The 14,098-nt window shown below is 48.0% G+C and overlaps 1 protein-coding gene across 2 annotated transcripts in view; it reads right to left on the bottom strand.

Annotated features, from left to right (window-relative positions):
* The window catches only part of ptk6b (PTK6 protein tyrosine kinase 6b), a 17,538-nt gene extending 3,648 nt beyond the window's left edge, over positions 1-13,890 (bottom strand). The window contains exons 1-8 of one of the 2 annotated variants that reach the window (XM_042225088.1): positions 13,310-13,889; positions 5,896-6,017; positions 5,281-5,441; positions 4,982-5,147; positions 2,937-3,098; positions 1,566-1,747; positions 1,334-1,487; positions 7-359 (exon numbers count right to left, since the gene is read on the bottom strand). In XM_042225088.1, coding sequence (XP_042081022.1) covers positions 166-359; positions 1,334-1,487; positions 1,566-1,747; positions 2,937-3,098; positions 4,982-5,147; positions 5,281-5,441; positions 5,896-6,017; positions 13,310-13,719 — 1,551 coding nt within the window. In that variant the 5' untranslated portion in view covers positions 13,720-13,889 and the 3' untranslated portion in view covers positions 7-165. Of the gene's footprint in view, positions 1-6; positions 360-1,333; positions 1,488-1,565; positions 1,748-2,936; positions 3,099-4,981; positions 5,148-5,280; positions 5,442-5,895; positions 6,018-13,309 lie in introns of those variants that run through there. The other variant, XM_005933204.3, reaches the window with a different exon arrangement.
* Between the last annotated feature and the right edge of the window lie 208 nt (positions 13,891-14,098).

Below are 14,098 nucleotides of genomic sequence, written 5' to 3'. Positions count from 1 at the left end.
TGGTGATGTTGGTGGTGTGAGTCAGCTGCAGTCTTTGCGGACTCTCGGTGGTTCTGCTCTTTGAAGCGCGTCCTCACTGAAGAGCTCTGCAGTCGCTGCTCTGTGTCTGCCTCTCTGCTGCCTCTCTGCTGCCCCCCTGTGGCGCTCCATCTGTACTGCCGCAGTTCAGGGTTGTGCCGTCTCCAACTCATACGAGCTGCACTCCAGTTTGACCCTCAGTACCCTGAAGTCGGGCCGGTCGGCCGGCTCGGTGCTCCAGCACCGCTTCATGATTTCATAGAGAAAGTCTGGGCAGTAGGGCGGTTTGGGCATCCTGTATCCCAGGGTTACCTGCTGGTACACTTCCTGGTTACTGTAAGCTGAGGGAGGAGAGGAGGACAAGTGATGAAGAGCACTTTGTGTTAGCTCAAATATCTGCAGAGCAGCTGAGCTGTGTCGGGCAGCAGCTCTGTAAACCCTCACCTTAGTGTGCAGTACATCTCCATCACAGAGCGACACGCCAACACGAAATCAGACAAACCTCACAAAGAAGTGCACCTGGACTCTGATCCCGCATAAAAACGAGTTTACCCAGAATGCACCGTTTTGTGAAGTTTTCAGATCAGACTTCAGGATACCAGCACTTCTCTGTGCTCCTCTGTGTCTGATAGGTCATCAGAACTGGGCTCAGTCCTCAGACTGACGGGAGTCCTGCAGTGGAACTGAAACTGATCTGAGAGCAGTTTTTAAATCACAGCTTAAATGTTTTTCATGTGGAGATCTGCTGGATTTATGTAGCTCTGGAAAAGCTGTAAGTGCCTCATATGTATGTGAAGGCTGTAATTCTGAAGAGACAGTATGAATGTCAGATAGTGGGAGTGGTCAGCTGGCTCGCTCTGGTTACTGCAGAGCTTCATAAAGTCCACATTTATGCACGTTTAAGGAACTCACTTATCTCTTTTCCTTGTGTAAACCAGCCAATCGCATTCAAACACACGTGGACTGTGACATGAGCAGAGTGTGCAGCTAGAGGGCTGCACGTGTTAATAAATACTGCACGAGCTGCAAGGTTGGGGGGAGGCCACCGTTTTTCACCAAGCGCTCCTTCAGCTCCTGAAACACAGCGACGCAGCCGCGGCGCTCGCTCAGCTGTTACAATAAAGTTTAACGTGCAGGCGTCCCTGAGAGGATTTAAAGGTTACTCGAGTTAGCAGAAGTTAGTCTGACGTGTTCGCTGCATCCAGATGAGCAGAGTCAAGCTTTTGGGATAATCACGATTATTGTGATAAAGCTAAAGACACACACGTGACGATCAAGACATCAGTAATTGAATGAATCTCTCTCGTGGACTAACCTGGGTAAGGAACTCCTCCACGGGTGATGATCTCGTGGAGCAGAATGCCAAAAGACCAGACGTCGGACTTGATGGAGAACTTCCCGTGGCTGATGGCCTCGGGAGCGCTCCACTTGTAGGGAATCTTTTTGTCTTCTGAGATGTAAAACGGCTCCTGAAGGGAAAAACAAGACTCTGCCGTCAGAGCTGAGCCATGCTCCACTTAGAGATCGGCAGCTCCTCCTCCGCTTACCTTGATGACTCTGGCCAGACCGAAGTCGGCCACCTTGCAGATGTAGTCATGTCCCACCAGGACGTTTCGAGCCGCCAGATCTCTGTGGATGCTGTTCATCTCCTCCAGATATGACATCCCATCAGCCACCTGGCCTCCCATGTCAACGAGGGATGCGACGTCTTGTATTTGGCCCTCTGGACCTGAGTGAGAGAACGATGCAGATGAAGTGAGTGCGCCGGTAAGTAAAAGGTCTGAGTTTATCGAACACCCATCTCCTGCTGCTGATTCAGGGGGCAGTGGCCCCTTCCCTCCCCACACACAGTCTGACTGTCTCCCACTCTTCAAGCCCACCTGTTGAACAGAAGCGCCTCTCCACCCAGTCATGGAGGTCCATCGAGTTCCAGAAGCCCGACCACGGGTTCTGGAACTCGATGGTTCTAATTCTCCACCTGAACGTCTCTGGATCAGCAGATGGAGCTGCTGCACTGAACACCAGAAACTCCAAACCACCATCAGTACCTGCTCCAGATTTCATCCACTCAGCAGCTGTTACAGGAGCTCGGTGCATTCAGGAGCTCCCCTGAGGGTCGGATTTCACAGGTTGGAACTCGTTTCTCAGATTTAAGTGAAAATTGATCATGTGTTTGTATGTTGATGCTCAGCTGCGATTTCCTGACAGATAATGATTTAATATCGCTGTCTGCGTGTGGGGAAACTAGCTGTTATGATCATAATGAAATGTAAGCAGAGAGGAGTTGCACTAAGTTTCATTCTAAACAGAAGAAATAAAAAAATAGATATAAAAATGCAGTTACAGCGTTAAGGAGATTTTAATGAGATTAACGCCGACAGCATTAAAAAAAAAAAAATCTAGGTGGGAGACATCACCAAAGGTGGTGGAGGATAACAAGGCTAAGGTTCTGGGGGACTTCGTGACACACAGCTGCTGGACGACCAACCAGACACTGTGACCGCCGCTGGCACAGATGTGGAAGATGGACAGATGGTTCCAGCGGTAAGAGGAGGGTCAGAAGCTGTAACCAAGAAACTGGGACCAGATCACAAACATGATGTCTCAGGAATATAAAATTGATCTCAGATATGTGAAATCTATATCTGAGATATAAAATCCATCTCTGAAATATCTCCCTCCCATACGTTTGTGACTTTGCTGAATATAAATATACATGTGTAAATATCTGGCACGTTTCCGAGGCTTTGCAGCAGCTGGCAGTTTGACAGCTGTTTGTTTCACTGAGAACAGAGAGCGCCCCCTGCTGACTGCTGAGCTCGATGCTGAGGCTGTAACCATAATCAAAGCCCTCGCTGTCCAACGTTACGCAGCACACTGAACTCTGATCCTTCACTGGAAACAAAGCTGAGGTTTACTTCTGAGGAACTTGAGCAGGCTGCCCTTCTCCATCAGCTCGGTGATGATGTAGTACGGCATGGTCGCCGTGCACACGGCGAACAGCGAGATGAGGTGACGGTGGCGCAGACGCTTTAGGATCTGAACTTCCCCGTGAAACTCTTTGTGGTTCAGCTCCGAGTCTGAGAGCAGGACAGAAATAAAAAGGCGAAAACAGACAGACGAGAAAAGAGGAAGACGGGTGAGAGAAATAACCTGAAAGGCACAACAACTGTACTCAAAGGTGGAAAACATGACTGTAATTATAAAGAGAAATGTGCCTCTTGTCTAGATTGTTGTTGGATAATAACGAAGACTGTATTAAAAAGATGATCAGCACGACGCTGGTGGATCATTCAGCGTGTTACTGAAGGACCAGTTAATGACTGGGGTATACGAAGACATTTAGAGGGAGGCGCGCTGAGATTTCGGAGACCCCTCTCTGAGAAATGCTCGGCTCCGCCTGAGCCGGATGTTTCAGGAAGATTTCTCTTTCCTGATTTTGAAGCTGAGCTTTGAAAGCCTCACTGAGCAGCATCTCAAATCCAAGTCCTGAGAGCCTGACCCTTACTGTATCGTTGCTGTAGGGCTCAAACATTTAAATGTACCGTATGCAAAGCAGGCAACAGCAGGAAACAGCCGGTTGTTTCCATGGAAAGTACTATTGGATAGTTTGCCCAGCTTATCGTGGAGACCAAACACCAAACACGAGCTCTGCTTTAGAAACGTGGCGCTGGTCTCCCGCAGCACCGCTTGCATATGCAAACCTGCGGAGCGTGCGAGCGCCTCTTTCTTTGTGATGCTGTTTGAACCGATTCTCGGAAAGAGCTCGAGTGGCTCGTCGATGTCGCCCTGAAGTGCCTCTCACTGTCAGCTGACCAATCACAGGCCGGCCCGTCCTCATCTCCTGCAGCCCCTGCTTCACGGCACGGAGCTGGATCAGAAACGGGTGCATGACAAGACTCAAGCGTCTAATGTCACCGTAACTTTGCATATTTCTATCATCTTTGTTTCAGTGTTTTAACCTGAAACATCAGCTGCAGGTTCCAGAACAAGAACATTTCTAACGTGCTCAGAAGTTCACCTGCGGCTCAAAACCTGCCCGGAGTCACTCATGCCAGACGTTTCACACTTTATAACTCAAGCGGGAGCCTGCTCCTGCTCGCGCTCCTGCTCGCGCTCCTGCTCGTGCGCTCATGCCCTCACGTGTAAACCTGCGTCGGGTGTCCTTGCGCCCCGCGTTGAGCTGATCAGGCTGACCGTCGGATCACGTTTAAAGTCAGGCGACGCGTTTTTATTGCGGCAGCCTGTAATTCCGTCTCTTTCAGCCTGTACGCCGCCATTATTCACACGCCGAGTGAGTTTCCACGCTGGGGCCCTTTCCCACTTTCTTCCTATTTTGGCCACGCTACATTGTTACTCTTGGCCTTGCAGGTGAGATGTGGGCACTACGGTAACCCTGCAGGTTCAGAGGCTCCGACTGCGGCGTGACGCACATTTATCCGATGCCCAGGAACGAGACCGGGCCTGTGGTCCAATCACATCGAGGGAGGGATCTACAGCTGGAAGAAGCCGCATTTCTGGAGCTGCAGACTATTTGATGACTTTTTTGTCTTTTATGTCCACCTGAGTGTAATTTTCTGTGGGTTTTGGGTTGTTGGATGGACAAAAAACAAAACCAACTTGTGTGTCTGTGAAAGCATCAGAGGCATCGTTCAGCATGTGTTCACATTTGTCTTTGAGTTTCTCTCCATCCTTATGATGTCTTATTGGCCGGAGGTGCTGCTGTTTCCGGAGGAAGGAAAACTCTCACTTCCTCATGACAGAAATAAAATTCTTCACCGTGTGTTTCGTTTGTAATGTGCTGTCTGCATGCGGGTCAGCGTGCTGTCCTCAGTGTTTCCACAGCCGTGTTTAATGTTTTCAGTCATGTTACAGCACTGAATGAAAGGCGGGGGGCGGGGCTAATGACGGCGTGAAAGCATTTGAGCAGACTTGTGTTTGTGAGCAGCAGAAAATAAAATACCGCTTTTCAGGATCTTGATGGCGACGCTGATGTGGTTTTTCCAGCGGCCGCGGTAAACATCAGCAAAGAAGCCGCTGCCCAGCTCCTCCTCCAGCGTGAACTCCTCCTTCGGGAGCTCCCACTCGTCCACCGTGAAGTGGTTCAAATCCTGGGTTTCTGGCCTTTTCTGATGGAGGAAACAGAAGCGTGCACCTCAGACATTCACATCCATGCAAAACTAAAGGCTGCTCCCGGCCAGCGGCCCCGTCACAGACACAAGAGGAGCGAATAAATGATGGCGGTATGAAGCCCAGACTCACCTTCTTGCAGGGCTTGCCCAGCTGGCCGGTGGTGTTGAGGCTGTTGGCGCAGTAAAAGTCGACCACGTCGATCAGCGAGCTGAAATGATGCTTGGGCTCGATGTGGAAACCATCATCTCCTTGGTGGATCTTGAAGTGCTTCACGCGGCTGCCGGATCGCACTACAGGAAGACGGACGGAGTCAGAGACGAGTCTCAACAGGACACGAGACCTCATTTTTATTGCTACGGTTATTTTTTATTTCTGCTGTCATGACCTCAGAAAACAGAAACTAAACATCAGTGGAAAAAGCACAGCTCTCAGTGATAATCTCAGTTATAATGAACACTGCAGCGCCGGCTGCGGAAACGATTAACCAATCAGCTCCCTGATGAACCCAGAGACTCACCTGGCTCAGGTGAAAAAGTGTCAAAATCACAGCCCGTTTAACGCCGTCTCTGCTAGGCCTGGTTTTTATTGGCTGATTCAACCTGTTACCTGTCGACAGAATCCACCTTTGGAGCACATGTTCACTGCATCATCTCAGTGCTGACATGAGGACGATTCGTTAGAGCCTCCGTTGGGGTTTTCTGTAGCCCCTCCTCGTGCTTGTGAAGGCCCTCCCTGTCCACTTACCTGACAGGACGTATCCGATGTCGTCTTTCTCGCTCTGTCGGACGAGGAAGGCTCCCTCTTCGTTTCCTGGGGCCATCAGGTGATTTTGGGCCTCAAAGCGGCTCAGCTTCCCATAAAACCATCTGGATCGAGACAGAAAGATAATTATCAGGAGCTCGCTGTGCAGGTTCAAACCTTCCGCCTGATGTTGTACAGCACGGACAGATGCTAGCTAACATTGGGCTCTCATTAAACCTGCGGCAGTGACCTGAGGCTGAAAGCTCAGTCAATTAAAACATGTCTTTAAAGAGGAGAGGATGCATGATTCCTCTGCAGTCTGTCGTCACAGGTTCAAATCTGCGACCATAACAATGAACAGAAGTAAACAGTCAGAACTACCGTCCACGTCCAACCACAGTGACAACAGTTTCCGATGGCTTTGTTTGCATCATTTGCATCTTTTCATTTTTACAGTTGCAGATTTGAGTCTGTGGTAATAAAGAGTGCAGACAAAGACACTCCTGTTTCAGCTCATTGAGGTCTGCAGCATTCGTTCATGCACAGCTCTCTGAGCTCTGCACTTCGGACCGTTGCAGCCGTTCAGTTGGAGATTTGCTGCTGCGCTTGGATCGTTGTCCTGCTGATGACCCAGTTTGGTCCAGGCTGTGGGACAGACGGCCTCACACTGACTCCAGCACACAGCGGTACAGGAGTCCACGGTCCGCCGAGGAGGTGTTTGGGTTCCTCCTTTGTTCAGATGCAGCTTTACAAACCTAAGCCGTGCTCCTGCAGCACTTCCAAACAGCTACAGTCATTCAGTTTGTTTCCAACTGTGCTGTCATGCCCTTTAACCTTTAACCTACTCCTGTGAGGACTGTTGTGTTAACACACCTGAATGTTTCAGACCTGCACACTGCAGAAACCTCTGCTTCATGCTGTGGGCGTGGAGAGGTGGCCTTAGTTTCTCACTTGACTGAGTTAAAAATTTACACAACAATAAATTTTAAACTCCTTCAGGATGTAAACACTTGAGATGAGCTGTGTCAGTTTACCGTTTGGACCGGACCCTGGTATTTATTATTACCTTCTTATTATTCGAAAGATTCAGGAAAACAGAGTTTGAGTAAAACTATGTTTGGGTTGTAACGTAGAGTTCGGTGGTCTTAAAGAGGCATCGCTATGAGCTGGATTGTAGAGACTGAGCACCTCCTCCAACAGCACCCCGTGTTCTTGAAGTAAACAGCTTTACAAAATAAAACGACCGCGCTCGTCTGAGACCGGACGATACTGGAGACAGCTCCTTCTTCAGTGTTTAATGGCAGCTGGTCCTTGTACATGCAGTGCTGCCATCTTTTGTTTCAGTCTTACACTCTTAAATCTTACTGCTTATTCCTGCGTCTTTCAGGATCTGACAAAGCTTCAAACGACGCATCGACTATTAAATTTTGATAGTCGACTAATCGTGGCAGCCCTAGTAAACCGAACCGGTCCTAGCACTGATCCCTGTGGAACTCCATAATTAACCTCAGTGTGTGAAGAGGACTCTCCACTTATCGAACGCTGCCCCGGTCTAACATGCCAAGCACAGAGATGAGTGTGCGTGCTGAGTTTTTCCCATCAGTAAATGCTGTGATGGCAGCGAGCTAAGACGAGTAACTGACATTAACTTTCTACAGTAACAGCTAGCATGAGGGCGTTAGCCAGCTAACTGTAACTTTGAGCTCGATAGCATCGTCAATCAAAACTGCTCCCAGCAAACACAGATGTTTACGTCAGGGCTGCAATTTCCACCAACCAAACAACTTCTACTGTTACAACTTGCACATTACTTTTCTCAGTTTATATACGCCAACTTTTTGGAAGTTACATGTCTACTTTTTAATGCACAGGTATAATCACACAATCTGCACTTTTCTCATGACTCTAGATATTCTTAACTATTTAAACATCGTTCAGTATCCTGCTCTGTTTGCACACTACAACCTGGGTTTGCCACTTGTCTGTAATTTAATCTTAATAACTGTGCAGTACTCTGCTTTGGGAAATACCGGTGTCCTGTCCTGTTTGTATGTGTTTTTTTGCAACCAAATTTCCACTTGTGGGACAATTAAAGGATTATTCTATTCCATCATGTCCAGGTGAGCTTTACCGACCCACGGGTATACGGTGTACACACTGCTCCCTGAGCTGCTGGACAACATACAGAGCATACAGCAGGGTCACGTGACAGAGCCTGCGTTTGAGCTGCACAGACACTCCAGCAGAAGGATGATTGCTGAGCATGTAACACTGACGGGCCCTCACATTGAACAGTGTTTGATATCAGCTAGGATTTGTTTTCTAAACATTTTGCCACTGGCTGCATTCCATTTAGCTTCTTCCAGTTTCTCAGTGTTGGGAAAGAGTTCACCACGATCATTTACTGGAACCTTTAATGGATCTGAGCCAAAGCTAATCAAGTTTGAATGGCCTCTGCTTTCTGTTCAGTCAGCCAGAAAAGCGAACAGTACTTTCTGAGGTGAGAATCGGCCTTTAGGTTTGGACTTTCCGAGATTCAAGCGAGACATTTTTTATTTGATTTGTTCTGAGTCTGATTAAAATAACCAGGACATGAATCAATAATGAAACTGATGTTTGGCTGCAGCTCTGCTAGGAAAAACCAAATAAACCACATGAGTGAAAATATGCTGCTCAGCTGTGAGCTGGAAGGCTTTGCTGAGGAATGATAACCTAAATTTGTACACATGCCGTTCATGCTTTAAACAAAATTATCTATTCATGTCCACGTGTTGTGTTCCTTTCACACTCTGGTTTGGACTGCATGCTGTTTGACCTCACGGCTCTAAGCTTTGGCTGTGAAACATTATTTAATCTGAGAGCCGTGTGACAGTTTCAGGTTTTGAAGGTCGCACATCTTTGCTTTGTGCCCTTGCAGGATATAGTGATGGTAAAGTCAGTGCTGAGGGTTTATTGGGAGAGCAGAGAAGCTCTATAATTAAACGGAGCAGCTGGTGACATACGGGAATTGCTTTGCACACTTCCCATTCTGCTGAAGCAATAAACTGTGAGTGAGAACGGCAAAACGAGAAGTGGTGAGCTGACCGTCGGTGTGTGCGTCCCAGTTTGCATCACAGCTGAAACACAAACATGGGCTGGTGTGATGTAAAGCTGTGACATTTCTCATGGTGCTCACAGCGTACGGCTCAGTCAGGATCAATAAAGCTGCCGCAACCACAAAAATAAACGAGCAGCACAAAGTGCGACGTTATAAAGACGAGCAGCTCGCTGGGGTTTAATCACACTGTAAATAGAAGATGGATGTAACTTGTTTATACGTTCACATTTTGAAGTCTCAGTCCATTTCCAAAGGTGAACACGTTTGGATGAGTGGGTGGAGCGCTAGGTTATCAGCTGATGCTATCTGGGGCAGCACAGACTCTATGGGAGCATCACTCAGACACCTGCTGATCCATAACATCCAATCAAAATACTAGAATTTCACTCTGCAAACTTGGAGCTCCGCCTTCTTGGATGTGCTGTTAGTACTGTAACCTCACAGCAGCCATAATACTGGTCACATGATGTCATTAATAACTCAGAGGTCCGACTAAAAGCCTAGCAGACAGCTAACAGCTAAAGCTGCCTGTGTCACCTCCACCTGTCAGTCAATGAGGCCACGCCTCATTAATGCAAACTCGAAGAACAAAATATCTCCAGGGACCAACAAGTTTGTGCATCAGGCTGCAAACATGTTTGTTTCTGCTGCAAAGTTTTAACATGAGAGACTCGCTGGAGCCCCTGCTGGACGTTACAGGAACTGCAGCCTTTGAAGCTTCAGTTTTTGTGTTTTTGAAAAGGTCAAAAACATGATAAACAGCATCCAAATATTCAAATGTTAAAACGCTGAGCATTAACAACATTTAACCTTCATAATGTGAACTGTTCATTTTTTCATCTAAAGCAGAGCTGTCAAAGTCCAGTCCTCGAGGGCCGCTGTCCTGAAGCTTTTCCAAAGCTGTCCCAAAACGTCGGCTGCATCCTCCGGAGGCCGCATTTGAAGGCCGATTACGTCACAGCCAGGCGACGAAGGCTGTCCCAAGTCGTCGACTCCTTCAAATGCGTCCTCCTTTTCCCTGAATTTGAAGGATGGGTCAGGTGTGTCCTTCGTGGCCCACCATATCCCAGAATTCATAGCACAGCCCAGCCAATTCCAGTTTCCAACAATGGCGGCCGCTACTAAGTTTTAAAATTATTCTCATTAATCTTTCTGGCCACAAAATAAACTTTTAACATATTTTCAGGCGAGAAAGTAGCTGTGTAAACATCAAATATCTGCTCAGTTTATCAAGACATCGCATATTTGCAAAAGTGTGCGCCGACGTCTTCGGAGACGTCTGTTACCCACCAGCTCGATAGCAAGCCGGGGGGTTCAATGGTCACTCCAGCCGGCGAGAGCAGCAGACTCCCGGCTTCATCGTTTTCAGACCCCCGCTGTCTTTCGCTACTCAGGTTAAACATGATATACGTCACTCGGAGAACTTAAAAATGTAATTGTTCGCCTTTTTTCAGTGTTTTGTTTGTTCCGGAGTAAATCGGTTTGGCTGAGATCAAAGTTATTAGATTAAATAAAACATTATTAATCCATCGGGTGGGTTCCTCCAGATTTTTCACACAGCTGAAAAAACGTCAAACAGAAAACTGATTAAACAGAAGATTGAGACGGTCGAGAGTTTCCTCCAGTGTCCTGTTATATTTTAGACAGCAAGGAGCAGACGGCGAGTTTATTAAACTCCACCCACACAGCGGTGACGCAGATCTGAAGGCTGGACCGTCCCATTTCACAGCCTTGCACTTCCGGCCTTCTCGGTCTTCGAAGGACCCAGCCCACATAGACCGCGAAGGCGGGCCCTTCGAAGGACGCAGCCGACGTTTTGGGACACGGCTCATGTGTCCCTGCTGCAACACACCTGGATACACTTAGTAGGTCATTACCAAGACTATGGAACCTGACTGCATGCCGAGGTGGCAACCCCAAACCCTACTCAAGTACATTTAAATATAAGTGTTTGTAAAAAAGTACTTTTATTGCACCGTGTTCAGTCAGTCATGAGCTGCTGTAACATGAATGAAGTGGCTGAACTGCACCTCAGCATGCAGTTCTGTAGAGTCGGGCTAATGACCTACTAATTGTATCCAGGTGTGCTGCAACAGGGACATGGAAAAGTTTCAGGACTGCGGCCCTCGAGGACACCCGTGACCTAAAGCGTCTGATTAGCGGGGCTGCTGTTTAACCCCCCGTGCTGACTGCCTGCATCTTTTCACAGAAGTGACAGGAAAGCAGAACTTACAGAAACTTCCACTTTTAGGCAGAGCTGTAAACAGGACGCACATGCACACTTCACTGCAGCAGAAAACAACCGTTTGACTCTCAGAGTGTCTTTTTACAGCGCTCTGCTTCACTGCTTACCTCAGTTTTACTAATGCGATAAAGGATAAATGTGTGATAAAGGTTAAAGGAAGCGTTTACAGTGCTGCGAGTTCCTGGCAGGTAGGTGGACAGTGTGGACTCTGGCTGATAATAAAGGTGTTACACTGAAAAAAGGGTCATGTTGGATTTACTTGATTCAATAGTGGACATTGGTCGCACGCAAACAAACAAACAAGTTAAATCAACACAACTTATTCATATTCAATAAATTTTCTGTTCATAAAAGGCGATTGAAACATGTTTAGATGGAGTAAGTTGAGCTCTTGGAATATTTTAATCCTTCACAATGTCATTTTATTTCAACACTATTCAATAACTTTTAACCCAGTACTAGTTGGTCACTTAAATACTACACGTTGTCTTCATATTACATAATGTTCAACAAAGTCTAGAGTCTGGTTACCATAAAAAGTGAATGGATCTACAACAACTACCATCCTGGTCTTTATCCTGGTTGCCAGGGGGCTGGAAATAACCCTGAAGTGATAGGTTACAGGGCAGGGTACACCCCGGACAGCTCACCAGTCTATCACATAGAGACAAACAACCATTTGTGTCAGATTGTGGGTTTGAACCAGGACCTTCTTACTGGGAGACAGCAGCACTAAGCACCATGCCACCAATGCAGGCTCATCGAAAGTAGGAAAGCTATGATTTCAAGGCTTGATGCAGAATTTTCTTTACGTTTTTGCCCTTGACAGGTTAAACCACAGTAAGCAGCAAACACGTGGTGGGTGTGTAGTTGTCTGCCTCTTATAACTCCAGTGATTTTTCCTGCAGTTTGACATCTCATGTGATTTTGCGAATTTCATGAGTCCAGCAACGAACCACTCTCACTAGATTGTATCAGGTCATCTCAACAAGAATAAATTAAGTTGTTGAATTTCGTACAGATCCTACGTGATTCAATTACGTTCAAGAAACATGAAATTTTTGTGTTCAAATTACAAGTTAGTCTTTTCTAATGTAACAACCACCCAATGTCCTTTTTTCGGTAAACCAAAAAACTAGAGGGTTAGTTACTCGACTTGACTGAGGCGGACGTCTTCCTCAAACCAAAGCGCGCGAGACTGAAATCCCGGTGTCGCGGGATTTAATATTGCGATATTATTGACTTCACTCAAACATGACATGAACAACTTAATCTAGCTCTGCATATTATGTAGTTTCTACACTATATAGTTACACTTAACGTTAAAGCATGAGGCACTTGTGTTAAATACACGATGCTTACATAAATCCACGAGCTGGCGAGTCCCCTTTTTTCAGTGTACACATCCTGATTTATGCATCTGCAGCTGGAGGCACAGCAGCCTCATGAACATAATAAAAAACGTGATTCTGAATGTGAATGAATTTCTGCCTTTAAGCTGGAAATCTTCTAGCTTTCCTGTCAACACCTTTACCTGTTCAGTGACATATTAATAGGAAATTACTGTGACACGTTTTCAAGGTATACACTGAATGTAGTTGTACATTCTTGAAATACCACTCTGCTGCACTGCGTCATATTTTCAGTGTAAACATTTAGAAGCTTGAGTGTCTTCCTGTTGTACTGACTTTATGATGAATCATATGATGCTGTGTAAATAAAGGTGCCCCAGTGTGGAGGTCATTAAATCCCCTGCAGCTGCAGCATTAAATCAAATCATGGATGATTTTACTGCCGCACTTTGTGCTGAAGCCTTGCTCCTGTTGGCTTTGAGTGTAAACTCTGAGTTGGACAGGAGAGGCTCACAGATGAGACACCTGAGCTGTCTACACTCGGGGCTGGATCAGGTGTGTTACCCCTGAAACGATCCTGGAAATGTCCTGCTCCCTATAAACACCTGCTCTACTACAGACACGCCGCTCACGTGCTTCTGTCTATCGCGGACACCGGGATGGCCCTCGGAGCTCCGAGGTCAGAGCTGCTCTCTGGGAGCCGTCAGAGGAAGCTGCACTCACGGCTGCACGTTGATGGACTCTGCCCTCGCCAGGTAGTTGTTGGGGACGATGCCCTGCGCCACGACGTGCCCGTTGCGGTCGATCTTCCGCGCCGTCCACCAGTCTCCGCTGCGGCTGACCACCCTGAACAGGTCTCCCTCCTGGAAGGACAGCTCCTCCTGGTGCCGGGATTCGAAGGGCCACATGGCCGTGTAGATGCAGCTACCCTCGGAGGCGGTCTCCTTCGGGGGCTTCGGGGGCGGCGTCGGGGCCTGGGGCTGCTCCCCGTCGCTGCAGGTCCCTCTCCGTCCTCCTCCTCCATCCTCTTCTTCATCTCCTGCTCCCGCTGGCTGAGGAGCCTTCTTGCCCGTGAGGATCCTCTCCCACAGTGACTGCAGGCAGGGGCACGCTCTGCGCAGACACTCACCCATAGGTGACCATGAACGGCTCCGCGCGCGCTGTGTGTCTCCGCAGCTCGGCTCAGTCAACCCGCCACACCTGTCCGACAGGTGCAGAGCAGGGAGCGCGGAGAATGTCGGGAATGCCTGCGCAGGGAACGGTGCGGTGAAACTGTACTGGGCGAGCCCACGGAGGGACTTCCTTTAGTTACAGAAACCACGGGAGCCCCGCCCCCAGAGGGTGTCATCAATCTGTTCGTGCGCTCTCTCTCTCTCTCTCTCTCTCTCTCTCTCTCTCTCTCTCTCTCTCTCTCCTCCACACACACACACACACACACACACACACACACGCACACGCACCGGGGTTTTACAGGTAGGCAGGTGTCAGCGGAACCAGTTGACTCCGCCTCCA

Source organism: Haplochromis burtoni, unplaced genomic scaffold, assembly GCF_018398535.1.
Source record: "Haplochromis burtoni strain Fernald_Lab_line unplaced genomic scaffold, NCSU_Asbu1 Contig_159, whole genome shotgun sequence".
NCBI lineage: Eukaryota > Metazoa > Chordata > Actinopteri > Cichliformes > Cichlidae > Haplochromis > Haplochromis burtoni.
This window is presented reverse-complemented; position numbering and strand designations above follow the sequence as displayed.